Genomic DNA, 20,422 nt, shown 5'->3' with positions numbered 1-20,422 from the left:
GAGATGGTTTGGAGGGTTTGCCGATACTGTTGACACCACCTTTGACAAAGACTGAGGAAGACAGCCCTGCCTCTCGGCGTCGTGATCACCTGCTGTGCTGTTGCTTACCTCTGTCTGTGTGCTGCCTGCTCTGTCACATCAAGGATTAAAGCATTAGAGAGCCACTTTAATACAACCATTAAAGGCCTACAGGGGGCGCCACAGCAGCACTCATGAGTGATTAACCATATTTGATCCATTTTTCATTTCCTAAAATACAGTGTTTATAAAACTACACAGAACAGGTCTCTGACTTGAAGATTTGAAGGAAGATCTTTAAGCATTCCAATATCTCTATCAACATCCTTTTTCTGATCATCATCATTTAAAATTTGTTTAGAATAATAAAACCATTAAGTAAATAAAACACTATAGAGAAAAATGAATGTCATCTTTAAGTTTCATTTATTTACATTTTAGAGTTTTCAGCACCATGAAAAAAGGTTCGAAATATTGCAGATATATATTTTTTTACAAATCCTTCACAGAATATATGCTTCTTTAGCGCACCATATCATTCAGTATACAGTATGAAAATTTATATTTAATTATAAAACATGAAGTTTAATATTTACTTATATAAAATTTTGAAATTGTATCTTTTAAATAAAGGCAGATTATTGGCAGCAAATCATTATCAGTTAAGGTCTCACCACTTTCCCACACATTAAGACATGCTGTCACTAATCAACCGTGTCACATAACATGTGCATGCCTTGAATTATTGTTTGCAGAAATGTTAATGCTGAAAGAAAGGAGAAAAGCCATGCTGCAAACTATTCTGAAGCAGAAAGAAACCAGACTGAATTTCACCACCTTTTGGAGAGGTAAATGTTTACTATTTGAAATGCAAGTGTGTTTTACATGAGAATGCTTGTGTAGTCACACTTAACAGAGAGCACACAAAACATTTCTATACATAAATTGTGAATATAATGATTGTAGACATTTTAATCATATATAAAATATATATAGTATATATTGTGAAAGGAGGACAAAGCCAATTTATAAAATCTCCCTCAAAAATGCAAGATTAGAAAATTCCAGAAACCAGAATAACAGAATCCAGGCATTTAAATCTAGATAATCTGAGTCTGGAAGACATATTCATTATAAGGTGTTAGAGGCCAGTTGTTTCCTACTCTACACTTTGATTCTGGCTAGCATGGAAACTAGAAAGAGGAAGAAGTGCACAGAAAACTGCCTGTCTCAGCCCTCTGCAGCCTGCCCAGAAGGGCCAAATTCAGCTCCAAAGCTAGGACTTCAAAACAGAACAAAGGGTAAAGACAGATTAATTAGCCACCCATCCCTTCTCCTGCGACTCAACTGTCCTAACGCTGGGTGTTCCCACAGGTGAGAATTCACTCTAGGAAAATACGAGTGAGGGACAAATGTTGCTCTCCCATGGGCTTTGCCATTACCAAGCAGATATGCAAGGATATCAGTGCAGGAGATGAAAAGGCATTGCATTAGCTGTTGTGGTCTCAGCCAAACAGAAGCAGGGCGATCCCACCACTGTTGCACGTGAGGGATCTCACTCAGTGTACACCACTTCATCAAATTGAGCGTGAGACGATGTACTTGGCTTATTTCCTTTTACGACCACCTCAAGGACATCACTGGTCTCGTTATCTGCTTAATTGTTGAATGTTGATGTAGGAAATAAGAGTTAGAATGTTTCGTTTGAAGTCTTGCTGAGGAGCACAAAGTCATTTCTGGCTCCCTACAGTGGTACATGTAGCATCAGCAGTGTATGTCAAGACCTTCATCCCAACAATATTCTTTAGGAAATGAATGATCCAGCCCATCTGTTAGCTCTATTTCTCCCTCCCTAGGGTTTAGGCATAGCTAAAGGCAAGGAAACCTATGCTCCAATCCCTTCAGTGACTTTCCATGAACTAGAACTCAGGTATGCTATTCTAGAATCCAGAATACTTCAAGCTGCTGCTATCTTCTTTATAGGCTCGTCAGATCCCCCAACCCATTCATACACCTTGGCCCAGCCTTAATTCTTCTATTTTATTTTTAATTTAATTTTTTTATTTTTTGAGAATTTCATTTCTACCTTCCTTCTTCCCTCCCAACTCCTCCTTCTCATCTGTCAAGTTCAACCTTTCCTTTTCTTATTATTGTTATTGTTTTGCACACACACACCCCCCCCCCACACACACACCCCTACTGAGTCCTTTTATTGTTTTTCATATGTACATGTGTTTAGTGATGACAACTTAGTATTAGATAGCCTATCTGGGGGCTCATCCATGGAGAAAACTGATTCTGCCGCTCTTAGCAGATAGTGATTAGCTTATAACTCTTCATCTAGGGTGGGACCTTCTGGAATTTCTCCCACCTGTGTTGGCGTATTAATTGATATGGCCATTATGCAGGTATTGTTTAAGCAACTATACTATTGCTATACCATGAGTGCTGCATCATGGTCAGATCTAGAACACACCATCTTAGCAGGCATCCATGTTCCCTGACCCTTACAGTCTCTCTGCCCCCATATTCCATGGCATTTCCTGATCCTTAGGTTGTATGGTACATCTCCCAAATAGGGCTAGACACCCTTTGTCACTTACCCTCTGACATTTTCCCAGTGGTGGATCTTTGTAGTAGCCTCTGTCTACTTCAAAAAGAAGCTTCTCTGATGACGGGTGGGCGCTGCACTTATCTTTGGGTATGAGGTCTAGTATTTAGAGTGAGTGCAGTAAGAAATTATATTGGTGTAGAAAAATGGCAGTAGTGGGTTCTCCTCTAGGGCCCATGACCTCTCCAGCCATAGGGGGTTCGCTAGGTTTACAATACTAAGCATGAATTCCCTCCTATTGAATGGGCTTTAATTTCAATTAGACAGCTGTTAGTTACCCACACACACACACACACACACACACACACACACACATAGTAGTCCCACTGAAGGCATCTTACTGGCCAAGCCTTTGTTGTAGCCAAGGCTTTATAGTTGGATGGGGTTATCAATGCCTTGCAAAGTTCCTGCTGATATTATGAGAGCTGGACACGAAGAGGAGGCTTCCATGGCAGTTACAGCTGGATTCCTTCAAGTTGTGTCTGAAGTGTGAGGTGTCTTCTGTAGCTGGGCCTTACCCTTGCGTTCCGAAGAAATCTAGGGCTAGCGCAATAGTCTATATTGTTTTCGGGGTCTCTTGGGAACCCCTAGCCAAAAATAGGGTTTTCAATGCCTGTAATAGGGGTTTTTGTCAGATAGTCTATGACTCTTGGGGAAAATATCACCCCACGTTGTATAACTACATTTGAACTGTATACATGCATATGTGAGTAAAGTATGTATGTCTGTATTTTTAAGTAAGCCTATAAAATAATATGCTCCCCTTATGGGCTTTTCACATATCATTAATGTTGATCCTTTTTCCTCTTTCCTTCTGTACTCTCCTTTCCCCTCCCCAGCCACAGTCTTGTCTGCCCCCTTTCTTCTTTCTCCCTTTGTTAACACCCACACACCCCCTCTTAAAGAACGATTCATGCTTTCAAGTCCAAGCCAATGTCACTTCCTTAGGTAAAGTCCCTGCAGGAAGGGATCCATTGTTTTCCTTTGCTCTTGAGAGACACTGACCATTGCCCACAACAGTACCCACTGTACCATGCTGAGAGCCAGTAGATGGCCTGTCCTCACTCTTGACCGGGTAGGCAACTCCTCCAGGAGTCAAGAGTGTATGGCATTCATCTCAGTGACCACAAAATACTGTGTGAAGCTTGGGGAGTGATCAATGATAACATTTAACTAGGCCAACATCCTGGTTGCAATCACTTCTGGGGGAGGAAGATGAGGAACTGCTTGATGGCAGGTGTGGCTTTGGTGACTTTGGAGAGCAACTGAAAAAGCCAAGAAACGTATTTGAGGTAGGAGGATGAACATGAGTTAAAGCCAAAGAAATGGCCCCATGTAGGTAAGACACAGGCTGAGAAAGTTTCGATTTCTTAAGTCCGCAAACCAGAGTCAGGAACTGAGAGTCAAAAGGACACGCTGGCTCTTGAGTCGCCATTAATGGCCAGGCTTTGGTTTCTTCTGCCTTCTTACCTCACTCCTGGAAGCCGCTTGTATGCAACATTATTTTCTACATCTCTTGTTGCAGGTGCACTGAAATTTTAGATTTACCTTCTGCTGCCCGGAGACTTTTCGATGAAAGGGGGAAGGAAATTTTTTCCCTGAGTGACCTGCAGAGAGATGAACTGGTAAGCAGGGGAGGGTGGGCCTGGAACCGTGAGTGGATGAGCACAGGCTGAGAAGAGCATCCTTCCGTGCAAGGCTTCCGGGCTCGCCATGCTTCCTCCTTCTCAGAAGTCCCCCTAAGGTGTCAATCATCCACAACCAATGCTGACCGGTAGCATTGCAGTCTTCCTAGGCAGTGGGTCAGGCTTGTGTGACTCAAGACGATCAATACATATGTGTTTATCATGCCTACCTTTTCCTTCACTACAGAGCCTAAGGCAGGCCAGTTATTCACCACTTCTGGTTTCTACATCTGTTGCTGAAAGAGCAAGACCCTTAACTCTTTTTGAAGTCTATCTATAGCTATTTAATGATTTCCTTATAAATGACTAATTTCCTTACTTTCTCAGATTTAACAAAAAGTATACATTTTCATACCCTCTAATTGGAGTCTAGAGAAAGCTGAGAAATGGAAAGTCTTGCAGGGCCTAGTCTTGCCCACCCCCTCCTCTCTGGAATTAGAGATGTCTGCGTAGGTGGAAACATTCCTTGCCTTGATTGACACCTGTAGCTCTTTGAATAAAAATCTCATGCTGGTAACCCCACTACTCCTAGAGACTGAAACAGGAGGATTGTTGTGAGTTCAAGGTCACTGTTGGCTCTATAGTAAGTTCTGGGCCCGTCTGATTTGTGTAGGAAAACACCATCTCAAGGAAAAACAACACGCATGCACACAAATGCGACAAAAACAAAATAAAATACAGCAACTTGGCTAGTGCTCTGAATCTGAGAACCTCTTGAGCGTTTGAAAGCCATGTTCAGTGAACAGTGTGAGAGGCAGCAGGTGAAGGGGCCTTGCTTTCGTTTCGGTAGATTTTATGTGGAATGCGAACTCTTATCGCTTCTAAGAGTTTTGTTTCTTATGTTTCTATTTGTACATGATGCTGGAGATCCTAGGCTTTGGTGACTATGTGGTCTCTACGGAAACACTAGCCACTGACTCCACACAAACAAATCGGCAAGTCTCTTTCCCAGGAAATCTGTATTTACCAAACGTACAGGCAGCTCACATCTGGGTCATGGTCACATTTGGCCAGCTTCTGATTATCCCTTCATTTCAGTTCTTCCCCCTTACCTTCCTTTCCATTAAAAAAAAATATTTGAAATTTTTTTTATTTGTAAATGACTATAGACTTATAGGAGTTGCAAAAAAGATGTGGAATGGTTTTGTTTGTTTGTTTGTTTTGTTTTGTTTTGTTTTCTCCCTGCTCCATGCTGTGCTGCATGAGAGGCTGGCATCACTGGCCAGCCATGGTAGAGGCCCTGGGGTCTATGCATGCAGTTAAGGCTGTGCCGCCTGCCATGCACTCTGCAGAACCAGTGCCTTTGTCAGTGGCTGGTTCCTTTTCATTACCGGGTGGTAGTCCATGACACTGCAGTTTGGCTGTTCACCCTCCATATGGTCCTGACTGCTGGGATTGCTTCTACTCTGAGCTGTTTCAATCCCTTCCACACCAGCTCCCAGACACATCTCTTTGATAGGTATACGTTTCATGTGGAGAAGCCTGGATTAATCCTGACCTCTCCATCGCTCAACAAAGGAAGCAAGTCCTCCTCAGGAGCCTTGAGTTTGACGTTTCCAAGATTAAAACCTTTTGCAGATTGTGCAAGGAGGAAGGTAAGCTTTGGCAGTACCTTACTTGCATACCCCAACACATCTAATGACCTGGCTTTATATTAAAATCATGTTTATTCAGAGAGTCCATGCCTCACCTCTGCATCTTGCTTTATGGCTCTTTAGCCTCATTCACTAAAGTATATTTAACATAGTTGCATATTTTATTACCTGCTATACTTCAGAAGAGCCAACGGTTAAAAAAAACCAACTCAACATAATTCCTTTTATGTTTTACAGATATGTAATTTGTGAGCCCCATGCATTCCCATCAAGGAAAGAGGATTAGATATCCAATCATGTTTTAATGTTGTACCATCTGTTTATGTCATCAATCTCTTAGGCAGGGCTTTAGAACTTTCTAGTCTGCAGAGCCCTCCCTTGGCTGAGAGGAAAGAACTTGGGACGTAGATCATCTTGTTCCTGAGTTCCCAGGCTGAAGTCTATGTCTGCAGTCACCTGTGCTTGATCGTTTGGCCCAGACAGGACTGGGAGTGGGCCATGTGCTTCCTCCCTGGTTCAGCCTCCTTCCTGCTGTCTTACTCTCTGGAACCAGGAAGTGGTAGCTGGCTTACTTCTGGCTAGAGAGCTACCTTATCCTTGTTTGTCAATCACTTTAGGAACTTTCCAGAAAGCTTCTTGGCAATTGATAGGTCAGCTGCATGTCCAGAAAGCCAAGTCCATATGCATGTGGCCATGCAGGGGCGGGGGAGGTCATGTCACAAAGGCCTGATGTTTCCCTAGTGTTTCCACAGTGACACCTATAAGGGGAAAAACATCTCCTTGCACTGGTTTCTAGTATTCTCTGCCTTCTACCTCTGTCCCTGCAGGGCAATACTGAAAGGTAAACTCTTTATACACTAAGTAGGAGAGAAAGGCTTGTGTTAAACGCATGCGCCAGTGCTGTATTTCTTGGCTTATATAGTTGTCGTCTTGGGACAGTATGCTGTTTGAATGTCAAAAACTGTCGTTAGCATCTGGGGAGTCAACTCAGTCAGCAAACCGCTAGTCACTGGGGCTGATTGCCTGCATGCTTGTGAAAAGTCAAGCGTGCTTACAAGAACCTGCCCTCCCAGCACTGGGGACAGAGACGGAGACTGCACTAGTCAGCTGAACCAGCCTAATCAGCCAGCCTCAGTTCCCCATAGGGAGCCCTGGCTCAACAAACAAGATGGACAGCGGCAGAGGAACAGCGTAACAGCATGTGGTTGACGTCTGCCACCCCTACCCCTACTCTTGCCTTTGGACTTTTGAGTTTTTCTTGTAGTATCTCTCTCTCTCCCTTGTGGACTTCCCCTTTCCCTTACCAAAGTAAGGAAAAACCATTATCCTCCACAGTTTTATATACCTTTCGCAGTACTGGATTTCATGCTTGAGTCTGAATCTCAGAGAACAATCTAAAGACGTATATGAAAATCTATAGCTTATTTGAATAACTGGAATAGAGAATCACTAAATTAACCTCGGAAATACCTACTATTAGTATTATTGTCTAAGTAAATCTCAAGAGGAAAGAATTAGCAAGCATCCAGTTAAAGTCCAGCTTCTTAGTTTAAAGAACGCCCAAAGGCTGAAGGTTTTGCACTTCATTGAGTATGTAATTTTGAATTCCTGGTGCTCTTCAGTCATGACTAATATGTCTTTGCAATTGGTTCATTTCTTCTCAGCTCTCGTTTTAGACATCCGAAGTGACCTTGTGTCTGGGGGCAAGCTCGCTGTGCATAAACCTGTAGTCGTTGTTGAGGAAGAGAAGCAAGAGAAAGGAGCAGCGGGAACTCAGATACAAAACGATGCTTTAATACCAGGAATTGCTCCCAGAGATGCTCTGTAAGTCGTCACTGTGGCTGGAAAAGGGGCCAGTGCTGTGTGACCGCAGCTCTTCCACCTGAGGCAGTGTGGAGCCCATGCAGGGAACTCAGAGATGTCCCTGAAGCTCCATCACTTGTCACACAGCACTCACTTAGTTTCTGACAGACTAATGCACCTAGAGTATTAACCGTCACTTGCAGCTCCTTTCAGCAAAGCAGCTACGATGCCATGATTCTTTTTAAAGACACCCCAGGCAGGTTTTGTGACCCGGGGTCTCAAAGATTCCCTGAGTCCAGGGTGCCACTGGCTCACAAGGCAGCTCGTTCTGCTTTGATGACTCTACTGACTGGTTTTGTATGTCAACTTGACACAAGCTAGGGTCATCAGAGAGAAAGGAGCCTCAGCTGAGGAAATGCCTCAATGAGATCCATCTGTAAGGCATTTTCTCATTTAGGGATCATTGGGGGAGGACCCAGTCCATGCTGGGTATTGCCATCCCAGGGATGCTGGTCCTGGGTTCTGTAAAAACGCAGACTGAGCAGCCATGAGAAGCAAGTCAGTAAGCAGCATCCTCCATGGCCTCCGCATCAGCTCCTGCCTCCATGTTCCTGCCCTGTTTGAGTTCCTGTCCTGACTTCCTTCAGAGGCGAATAGGAATGCTGAAGTATAAGCAAAATAAACCCTTTCCTCCCCAACGTGCTTTTTGGTCATGGTGTTGCTTCGCAGCAAGAGAACCCTGACTAAGACAGATGACTAACTCTCAGAAATCTCTGCCCCTTGAACTCATGCTTCCATGTGGTGAACTCCACTTCTAGCTGGCAGGCCTTCAGTCCTCACTTATCAATGGACCTGGCTGTCCCTCTTTGAACATAACTTTCACTAGTTCTTTGAGCTGCATCCAATGACAATGTCTTCTGTATCTATTTAATTGTGTTTTTAGTTATCTAATTTTGAGTTGGCATGAAAAGTCATGGGTTTGGCTACAGTGTTATCATACACCCATCCCATCATGAGTTACCCCCCCCCCCACTGCCGCAGTCACCTTCTCCCCAAATGCCCCCATTGGGCTTCCTTGATACATAACCTTCATGACCCTCTGTCATGTTCCTTCCTCCCTGACCGGTCAGACATCTTTGGAGTCCCTGTGTGATTTCTCTGGACTCCCCCGTTCTGTGTCTCTGGAGGATCTAGCTGTGAGAACTGAGGTGATTTAAGAAAGGGTATCCATCAAGCAAGATCTGCGAACATAAATCTAAAAGGGACCTTTTCTTCTCTTTTTGAGATTAGTATTTGATTCCAACATTGCTCCCTCCCCTTCCCTCCATTCACACCCCCCATTTGCCCTTCCTCGCTCTCTTTCAAACTCATGACCTCTTTTTTCTCTCTCACATGCATGTATGCATGTACATATATATTCCTAAATATAACCCACTCAGTCCATATGTTATTTGTATGTATGTTTTCAGGGCTGAAAGGCAGGCTTTTTTTATTGCTGGGTTCTGTGGAGAGATGTGTGCGAAAGCCTGGAAGGAGCAGTGTGGGAAAGAGCCTGGGCACTAGGTCTACATCCCTGCTGATGGGAAGCAAGTCCAGAGCACAGAACGTGGGGATGACCTACTCATTCCTCACAGTGTTGCCGAGACTGTGCCTTCCTAACTCCTGAGCTCTGTCTGGAACCACGTCTCTGACTACCCACTCTGACATGTCAGCATCTTCCTGTTCCTCAAATGAATCAAATCCTCTCTTGGTTTTTTCAATTGTATTTATTTATTTACTTTTGACTAGAATGTTCTTCCTCAATAGCAGGATTCGTCTGGGCCCTCAGTTTTGAGCTGGCCTCGGAGAGGGGTCTGGCTTCACTTCTAAAGCATTACAGATTGCAGTACAGCGACTCCCTGCTGCAGTATCCTGTTTTCTTCCACAGGGAAGCTAGCTGTGGCTACGCATTTCCTTGTCTGCTATCTTCCTCTTCCCAACACAATGCGAGCATAGTGAACCAAGACCTTGCTTGCCTTGTTCTTTACTGTACCCAGCACAAAGAGTTCTATATCTGGCATATACTGGAAGTTAGATAAATATTGGTGAAAGGAATAAATAACTAGTGGGAATATGTATCTTATGAATAAGAGGTTTGGTTGATTAATTATTTAAACAAGATAGATTTTAGAAATGCTTTTCTAGAATTGACTTGACTGCATTTGGTTTGCCGGGACTAGCAAAGGCTGGTAAATTCCCAGTAGACTGTAGAACACAGTTTGTGTGGTGAGGGTGGAGGAGCTGAGTTTTCTGTTTCAAACACAAGATGGCACTGGCGTCTTTTCAACGACTGGGGATATGCTGACCAGGGAAGCTGCCTGGGCTCTGAAAGAGGCCTTGGTTGCCCTCCAATCTCATACCCATATGCAGCACTGGCCCTGGCACTGAAAAGTGCAAAGCCAGATGTGTTAACACCAGAGTTGCCCTGGAAGAATTCGGTCGTTTAATAATGCTGGTGCTTACACCAAATTATCACCACTACCTTGACGACCACAGCCTATCCCAGAGAAAGACTTTCATTTACCAAGTCACATATTAGAACTGAAATATGCATGCTGTTTTGCCTGTGTGTTTATACCTCCCTCAGCAGAACAGTCTTCATAGTGCTGTGTCCTGATCTTACTCAAAGCAAATGTGTTCTAAGAAAAACCTGGAGTTCAGAATCCACGGATCTGAACAGTGGCTGCTACTCCTGCCCCTTTGTCTTGAGATTTAAAAATCACTGTTATATCCTAAAGTTTTCATGTGTTTTCCTCAGTTGGAAAACAGGCATGCAGCTCTGATTTGAGTCACTTTTGATTCCTCTATTGAGAGGAAGATTCCATAATATCATCTTCAGAGTAAACATCTGCAGTCTGGTCATCTGAGCTATGCCGCTTTGTACAAAATCAGGAGCCACTTAAGCACCAGTGTGGGGACTGTCATTTCCTGTCCACTCTTGAGTTGCTCAAACTACTGTTGAATGGCTTTGATAGAACTTTGAAATATAATACGTGGACCCACATTCTTAACTAAAACAGCAATAATGAATGCTGTGGACTACGGCGTTGGGGGATTTTATTTCTAGGAGTCTACCAATAGAGGTGCACTAGTGAGTTTCCCAATCTAGGCCCCCCTATGAAAACATGATCTGCAGAAGTGCCAGTATCCTGCAGGCTGTGGTCAGGCTACAGCTGGAGACTCTGTGAACATATACATCAGCACTCTTAGACTTGACTTTGCCCCTGCATCTTGACAGAGATTCACATGCGAGAGCCCATCTCCGCCTGGAAGCCTGTTGCAGGATGCCCAAGTATGCCTGGCAGGACCCTTCGTACAACCTTGTTGATGGTGACAGCCTTCCAAAGAAAATGGGCAGCCCCCAAAGAAACACAGGTAAAGTTCGCATGGGATTGCTGTTGGAAGGTTCTGTCTGGTCTTAGCTCTCCTCGAGCTGCTACAAGCACATTTCTTAACATCTTTACTTTGGCGACTGTGTGTGTCAGCATGCACATTCTTCTCCTGTGATGCCGATCACAGCATCTGTGACTAGTAGGAAGGGCACGTTCTTTACCCCTCAGCTCCTTCTGTGCAGGCTGACATGATGTTTGGGTATCTGATGGACTCTTTCTACCAACCGGTAGTTCCATCCACCTTTGACTCCTGAGAACTTAGAATAGAATTTGATTGCTTGTATTCATTGGATGAGCGTGTGGGTAACTTACTAAACCCTTAACTAGGATGTTCTTAATACCTTAAGAAGCTAGGAAAATACAATTTTTCCTTTTAAACATTGTTGTTCTGGTTGTCATCCAGTAAAATGTTAGGAATATAACATATATTGTATTTTTCCATAATCTTTAGATATTTGCTTGATGTTATAGTGCCTACTAGCAAATGTGAGTTAACCAATTTCCACAGATTTAGCCATTACCATTAGAGCACGCATACAGTGGAGGCTTAGTAGAGCTTTTAGATTAATATGTCAGTGTATTTCGATGTTGGTGATGTGTCACACATCTGCCTAATGTTATGGTCCTTAAATAAGACCATTTTTTAAAAAAAATATTTGTTTATTTATTGTGTATACAATAGTATGTCTGTATGCTGCAGGCCAGAAGAGGGCACCAAACCCCATTACAGATGGTTGTGAGCCACCATGTGGTTGCTGGGAATTGAATTCAGGACCTTCGGAAGAGCAGGCAATGCTCTTAACCTCTCCAGCCCAAATAAGAGATTTCTTTAAATTAACTTCCTGGCGTTTCCTTATTCTGTTATGATAGTTCTTTGCTGAAATTTTGGAGCCCAGAATCCAGCAGCAAGAAGAAAAAATATTTCAGTTTGCACAGAACACAGTTATTTCTCTGTTCTCATTCTGCATGCCTCTTCTCTGCCTCCTTATTTTGCTTGAATTTCACCTTTTCTTCCTTAGCTATACTGCTTTCCATCTGAGCTTCCTTTCTCTTAGCTGGCAACTTTTTCAAATGTTCTCTTAAATAAATATTTATTTCATTTATAAAATGAATTCAGGATTCTACTTTACATTTTTTTTGAATTGACCCCCCTCTGTGTGTGTGTGTGTGTGTGTGTGCGCGCGCGCGTGAGTGTGCCATATGTAAGTGCAAGCTGGTGGAGGCTAAAAGAGGGTGTTGGATCCCTGGAGCTGGGGTTAGAGGTGTCTGTGAGCTAACTGTTGCATGTGGGTGCTGCAGACCAAGCTCAGACCCTTTAAAGCAGCAGCCGGCACGCATCACTGCTGACCCATCTCTCCAGCCACAGGGTTCCACCTTCCACTCCAACTTAAAAGCACATCACCAATGGCCTCACTGGTGTCCTTCGGTTCTATTTATCACTGCAAATTAGCATACAGCCCACAGGCAGCTCTGACCAGCAGGACTTAGCATCTCCAGTGCATACACTTCCTGGGCCGTTTTCAGGTCACTAACAGGCTTTTCTTAACCTTAGCCATTTCCCCAAGCACAGTAAATTGCAGAAGCTGCATCATCAGGAATTTGAATACAGAAATGGGCGAATCATTAGCTTTGCCGCTCCTCAGCTGGTCCTGGGTGTACAGGGCTCCAAACCCCGGTCAGGCACAGAGGTCATTTTGGTGGAGAAGAAATCTGACGATGGGAACCAGCGCTGGACACATAAGGAAGAAAGCAGGTAAACCCGCTGAATTGTGAGGTTTTATACACCAAACTGGATGGAGCAATGGCTCAGTGGTAACAAGCCCTGGTTCTTTTCCCAGAGGACCTGGGTTCAATTCCCAGCCCCTACATGGTGGTATACTGCCATCTGTAACTCCACTCTCAGAAGATCTGATGCCTTCTTCCGGCTTCCACAGACCCTGAGTGCACATGGCGTCTGTGCAAATACTCAATACACATAATATCCATCCAACTGCGAATAAGACCCTCGGAGTTCTGCCTTGCTCTCCACATAGCGAGCAGGAATATAATTGAGGGACTGGGTTTTCTATTTTACTTGGTGAAAATTCTTTATTCTTGTCAAAGAAGAGACAGAGACATAAACAAAAAATTTAGGTAAGCTACCCACAACTTAACAACTGTTAGATTAGATAAGACATCATTTATTTCTTAGTTTTACCTGGCCATTGCCTCAAGACTAGATACTCATCTCATTTCTCTTTGTGACAGGAAGAAATCAGATATGAATTCTAAAGTATTCCTAATTTTTAAGTATTTTGGGACCTTTGCTTATTCAATCCCTCTCCCTGTCTCTCCTCACATGGGCGTCTTCCCAGTTTCACATTCATAAAAAGAACAAGTGATTCCTAGTCATACAGCGAGCATTGACTCCTGCTTTATCAAATGTATTAGCCTAATTCAGTGTCTGACCTTGGCTCTATATTCAAAATGATCAAATGTTTTCTTGAGAAGATCAGAAGAAATCAGACAATTTGGCTACTTGATTATAGTAAGAAAATATTATTAATCGTGTTGTATATCATAATTGGTCAATGGCTGTGTTAAGATAAAAAGAGGGCCCTGGACACTTAAGTTTATATTGTATTTAGAGATAAAAATATGAGATGTTAAATGAGCTTTGTTTTAGGCATTCTAGCAAGGGTTTAGAGAGATGGCTCAGCAGTTATGAGTACTTGCTGCTCTTGCAGAGGACCGGAGCTCAGTTCCCAGCACCCACAGAAGAGTGGGCCCCAAACTGTCTTTATTTCAAACTCTGGAAGAGCCAACATCCTCTTCTGACCTCCGTGGACACTTGAACGTACATGTGCATGCATATAGTAGACATGCATTTATTGTGTAAACACAGAACCAATAATAAATAAATCATAAATTCTAGTAAATAGAAAAGTATCAAAAGCTGAGATATAGATGGAACAAGATAAAATGTTGGCAGTGTTTCGGTTCATGTTTTATCACACATTTCTCTTTGTTATGTGTATGTCTGAACATTAATTTAACAAGAAAATATAACTTCCTAGTTTTTGGACTACTCTACCTAAAATTCCACCACGACCTATCATGGAGCTCTAGTGAACCCCTCAGCCTTTTGCATAATGTACAGGATATATTTTTTTATATTGTGCAACATATTTCTTAATAGGAAGGAGCTGTGACTTTCATTGTATTCTTGGAGCAGACTGCCCATGGTTTGGGCTCTGTGCTTTGAGGGAGACGGAATAAGCTTTGGGAGGCAGCATCAGCAATCCTGGCATGGCAGGAAAGGAGTTAGCTCTACTCTGTTATTTCCAGGGTGAGTACAACAGACAACAAGGTTGTGAGTTAAGGGAGCTGGAGAGTGATCTGATGGATGGAGCTGCTAGGCCTCTTTCTTCACCCCATGCACCAAGGCTATGCTGTCTGTGATGAGGAGCTAGGAGAATAGACTTTTATTCCTGCAAATGGCTAGTTATACGGACCACAATTCACTCATTCATTTGACACTACGTGTTCATTAGAGGGAAAATCTACCACAATGTTACAGCCCTTAACATTTACAAACTCAGATGTGAGGCACCCAGTTTCATAAAAGAAATGCTATTCCATCTAAAATTCCCACTGACCGTGACACAGTGTTGGTGAGTGATTTCAGTTCATCACTCTCACCAGCAGACGGGCCATCCAGACAAAAACTAAATAAAGAAACCCTGGAGTTCGAAATTATCATAAATCAAATGGGCCTAACAGACATCTACAGAGTATTCCACCAAACACTAAAGAAAACAGTTTCTTCTCAGCAACCCATGGACCTCCTTTAAAACTGACCACATATTAGAATACAAAGCAACTGTAAACAAAGTTAGGAAAACTGAAATACCATCCTGCATCCTGAGCACCACAGATGAAGGCTATGGGTCATTGAAGGCATGGTTTTAGGGGTGGAACTTCAGCAAAGAACTAAAAAGATCAAGATTCTTGTTCCTCTGGAGCTAGACTCCTAGAATACAAAGATGCGTGCACTATATTTAGTGAATCTTTCTGACTTGTTTTTCTGCATTGTGGTAAAATTCCTGTGATTGCCTTTTTTTAAAATTTGAAAATAGACTATTTCATATGACATATTCTTAATATGGTTTTCCCTCCCCCAACTCCTTCCAGATCTTCCCCAACACCTCACCTACCCAACTTCACATCCTTTCTTCCTCTCTCCCTTTAGAAAACAAACAAGATAAAAAAAAAAACAAACTAGAATAGGATAAAACAAACAAACGACCAAGAGAAAATGGGCCAAAGTAAAAGCACACAAAACAATTATAGACACACACACGTTTACACACAGAGAACCCCCATTTAAAAACCCAGAATTTTTCTTAGATCTGGATGCAGGCATGGCTGAGTGCAGGTGAACATAAGGGGAATGACCATGTGACTCTGACTTGGGCAAGCTTGGAAGTGCTTCTATGGCCACTGTGAGAGAGATGTCTGTAGCTCTGAATCCTGGTTAGCTCGGTCATTGATTCTTCTCAGTGCTGGAGAGAAAGGAGCAGGGAAGGCAGTTAAAAACAGGAAGAGAAATTTGCCTGAAGCTGTTAGCTGATGGGCTACGAGCAGCTCCGAAAGCTCTAGCCGTGGGCAACACCGAAGTCTGTCTCAGTCTTCTGAAACTCTACAGCTTGACCATCTTGAGACTATCCCATGTCAAGACATGGGACAATGAGAGGTAGTTGGTGGGGATAGCTGGCTTTTATAATGCTTTTGTTTTCCCCTATTTTGACAGTACCATTCATTGGTACTTGCCGATAGCAGAGAAGTATTTCCTTTCTATAAGAAGCGTATGCTTATGAAACTTCTACATGAAGTCCCTATATACAAAAGAGCAAGGTGGAAACAATGTGCCCCAATGGTCTCAAGATGAATGCAGTTTCAAGTATTAAGTCATAAGTGGATCTATTCTGGGTAATAAAATGTGGAACGCTAAGGTAGCTGATCTTGACATCTCGGGGTCACTGCAGGAAATCAGCAATCATCTGATCATTTGGATATTATTGAGTGCCAAGACACATGTAAGAAATACACATGTATGAAAACAGCTGAGCCCACAGAGGTGAGGTCTTGTAGGACAAAGCCCTGACAAATGCTGAGGAGGCATTTCAAAAAATTAAATATCCATTTTGGAAATTCAGTGGCACCCCGTTAACTAACTATGGAGGAGAAAACAGATTGTAAGATTAGATGACCATCTTTCACCCTTATGATGGATTTTAAGTTTTCTATTTTCCAGAACGTTGTGATTCTTTACAATGAGGGTGTGTCGTTTTTATTCTCAGAAAATTGAATAAGCTTTCTGAACGTTTTTAAGACTTTAGAAAAAATATATTCTATATTATATATGTATATATATACATACAATATTCTTATTTTCTCTCTGTCCTTTTATTCTCACCATTACATTTTATATTCAAGGTAGGTTACTTATATTTTCAATGACAGAAATGACACCACTGGTCTCTAATGTAACCATGTTCAGAAAAACAGAGATGAAATCCAGGGAAATAATTTTTTGTTTGAATATTCGTTTTAGTTTTTCAAAGTGATATAAGAAAAATGACACGATAATTTTCACTAAGTAATTTTAAATTAATTTCTCAGGATTTGTACTAGCTCCAAGATCTCTTTCAAATTTCAACCGAGGGGCAGAGAAATGGTCCCACGGTTGAGAGCCCTGGTTGCTCTCACAGAGGACGCTGGTTCTGTCCCCAGCACACACAGTGCTTTACAATCATCGATACCTTCACTTTCAGAGGATACAGCACCCTTTGCTGACCTCCATCTGCCCCAGGCATGCAAATGGCATACAGACAAACATGTGGGCAAAATACACATGAAAACAAACAAATACATCTTAAAAAACAGCTTAGCATAGGGGCTAAAGAGAGGACTTAGCAGTTAAGAACCCAGAGGACTGGGGTTTGGTTCCTAGCACAGACATCGGATGGCTTACAGCCCTAGCTCCATGGTGATTAGCTCCCTCTTCTAGACACCACAGGCTTGCACACACACACATGAACATATACAAGTACACACACCAATAAAATCTTTAAAATGCTCAACATATATCTTGGGTTTTCGAAACTCTCCTTTGGAAACATGAGAATTTAATAATAGAAAAATATATATTAATATTTATTTTATTCATTATGTGTGTCTCTGCGTGTAGGAATGAGCACATAAGTGCAGGTGCCAGTGAAGGTCAGAGAAGGCACCCAAGCTCCCACAACTGGAGTTACAGGTGGTCGTGCGTCAGTGTGGGGGCTGGGAACCGAACTTGAGTCCTCGGTAAGAGAAGTACGTGCTCTCGACTGCTGAACCATCAACCCAGCCCCAGGAAAATACTTTAAAAAGCCACAGCAATGCACAATTACAACTAATGATTTCCCTTATGGTATTTACTTTTATATGCATTGACTCACTCAACTCCCACAGGGTGCACATTACTCCAGTGTACAGATGGATACATTGAAACATGGAGTTTGTGAATGTCATACAGTACTAAGAGATGGACCCAGGGTTCCATCACAGGCAGTAAAACTATAAACTCCATTTCCTCATCTTCAATGCTTCTCAGTAATAGCAGCATGGGCGATAAAGATGTATCAGGGTGGGTAGAATCTAGAGACAGAAAGCGTACCATAAGTTACATAGGGTACATAGATTATGAGGAATTATTAAACCATGATAAACACAAACTATTGTTTATACATTCTACATAAATTATTATAGAGATAATATCTATATCAGACTATCATAAATAATATTATATTATTTGTTCTGATAAGCTGGTGAGACCTAAAGAAACCTGGGTTTCTACATAGCAGAAATGTATAGAAATTCCATTACATTAAATATTAAATTAAATTAACCACAATCTGTTACTTAGTGGGACTAATTCTGTCTTCTTAAGGACCTTCCACCTGGTGAGTAACCCTGACCTTGTGCTGGCAGTGTCTATGACCAAGGCTCAGAATGAAGCCCATGGCTATCCAGTTATCATTCAGGTAAGATACACACAGGCCAACAAGAAGCCATGCCCTTTCAGGAAGCTACAGGGATACTCCATGCCCTTTGTTACAGAGCAAAGGGATAGCTGTCATAAAATGTTGTCTTGAATGTCACTGTTAAAATATTCTTTTGTAATACCCTGCGTGGACTTCAAATTGAGTATGTTGAGATACCTCAGTTGGTTTCATTCTGGCCAATGGTGAATATAGGCTTGCTGGTAGTCAAAAGTGGGGACAGTTATTACAGTCACACACTGGCAAGCAGGAGAAACTGTCCCTACAGATTTCCAAAAGCTTGCAACCTCAGGGAGTGATGGCTCCTTGGTGTACCTAAATTTATTGATGGGGAGCACAGGCAAGGCCCCATGGCATAGATACTGGAGGAAAAGACCTTATTCTTCTTTTGGGAGGTCATGAGCCCACAGTGGTAATTCTGCTAAGAAACTCACTTGCAGTACCTCTAACGCAGGCTTCATTTGAGTTTGGGGCAGAGACCCTGAAGCTCTTTTCTGTTGCCCTTCCTTAGAACCAAACACTTACAAATGGACGTGTGATGCTCCCTGATAGGCCAAGGAACAGCTTAGGAGTGTCCCAGCTCTGCATCCGCCTTGCTGCACCCTGGTTCCCATCAAACGGCATAATCATCTCCACATAACATTTGCTTTATTCTGTGTTTTTAATGAGGAAACTTGTTTTGCAGTTTGGAATCCCAAATCAGGACACAGCAATCTGGATAGATTCTGAAGTTCGCTTAATTAAGGTTTCTGTCCTTGTGATAAATAAGAACTAGACATTTGTACTGAAGACACAACACACATAGCGTTTCATGTTTCCTATCAGGTGCCTCTTCAACATGGGCCACAGCTAGGTGAAGGCTCACACGGCTGCACATTCCGTTCCCTACTCATTTTCATAACAGTTGGAGATATGAATGCCACCCCCAATGTGTCTTATTTTATAAGGAATAAACTTAATCATAAGGTAATTTGGACTAACTTCCAAGTTATCTTCCCATTACCAGTGATTCAATTTTTATGTATTAAATAAGATGTACATGAAAAAACATATAAGTTTCTATAAGTAGAAACAAGTCACTTCCGGTTAATGCCACTAGATCTTTTTGTGTTGCTTGAGAATTTAGCCTTTGGTTTTCCAGATCTCGGAGGGACCTCCATTGTCTGACCCACTTAATTAGTGCTAAGAACTTTAATGCTGCTTGTATCTTGGCAGGCGCAGTAGTTATCATAAATTATAAAGTTCCTTGAGGCATCATGATATGCTTTTCTGGTGCTAACCTGCCGGCTTATGTCTATTTACTTCCACTTGAGATAACTCATAGGATGCTATAATTAAATAACAAAATCACATTCTATAGCAATGCAAACAATAGAATTAAAACACATATCTTGTTTCTATTGCATTTTTAGCTGAATTTTAAAAGCTGGGTTTTTAAAAACTCACTTCTTTGAATATCAGTCAAACACATATCGAGATGTCGACAAATTGTGTTTTTCATTTAGTGAGTTGGTGTTTAGGGAGATATTGTGTGTGCATGTTGGGCAAGAACATAAAAACAATAGGTAAATTCACAAACAGTTGGGAAAGCAAAAAGTCAAATAATGTTTCTTAAAAATGCTTTTTTTGGTCAGTATCGTAATCTTTTAAATGATCTAATCAATAATAATTCTAAAAACTTTTCCTAAAATATTTTCATGAATTTACACACACGCACACACATACACATACAGAAACATACACGCGTGCGCACACACACACAGATAAAACACATGCACATTTATTTATTATAAATTCTGCCAATTTATTTATTACAGAGAATGTTTTTAAAAATGTGCTGCAGGTACAATTATTTAGTAATTTCCCTAATTTCCTAAGCATAATTTTTCTAAAAAATAATTAATGTCCTTTTAAAATGTCAGAAAAAAATCACAAAATAGTGTTAAGAATCAAAAATAGTGGAATTACAAAATTTTAATTTGTTTGTTTTTTGGGTTTTGCTTTTGTGAATCAAGTATGTTTAATGTTATGTAGTTTTGTGTATAATTCCTAAATATCGACAGTAACTATCATTTACAGTAAGTTATGAGTAATTGTCTGTATTTCTAGATTTATCCAGTAAAGAACGCCTGCTGCTCCATCTTAAAAACTCGCCTGTCTCTCTGAGTCCATATTTTGTCACTCTCTCATT

General features: G+C 41.8%; 1 protein-coding gene across 1 annotated transcript in view; it reads left to right on the top strand.

Moving 5' to 3' along the window:
* The window catches only part of Dcdc1 (doublecortin domain containing 1), a 71,900-nt gene that overhangs the window by 17,829 nt on the left and 33,649 nt on the right, over nt 1–20,422 (top strand). The window contains 8 exon segments of the mRNA XM_085696728.2: nt 774–866; nt 4,155–4,254; nt 5,774–5,909; nt 7,574–7,733; nt 10,990–11,102; nt 11,105–11,126; nt 12,696–12,896; nt 18,120–18,213. Of these exon segments, the coding sequence (XP_085552854.2) occupies nt 774–866; nt 4,155–4,254; nt 5,774–5,909; nt 7,574–7,733; nt 10,990–11,102; nt 11,105–11,126; nt 12,696–12,896; nt 18,120–18,213 (919 nt within the window).

Source organism: Myodes glareolus, chromosome 10 (assembly GCF_982192425.1).
Source record: "Myodes glareolus chromosome 10, mMyoGla1.1, whole genome shotgun sequence".
Lineage (NCBI taxonomy): Eukaryota > Metazoa > Chordata > Mammalia > Rodentia > Cricetidae > Myodes > Myodes glareolus.
Note: the sequence above shows the minus strand (reverse complement) of the source record. Positions and strands in the feature narration are given on the sequence as shown.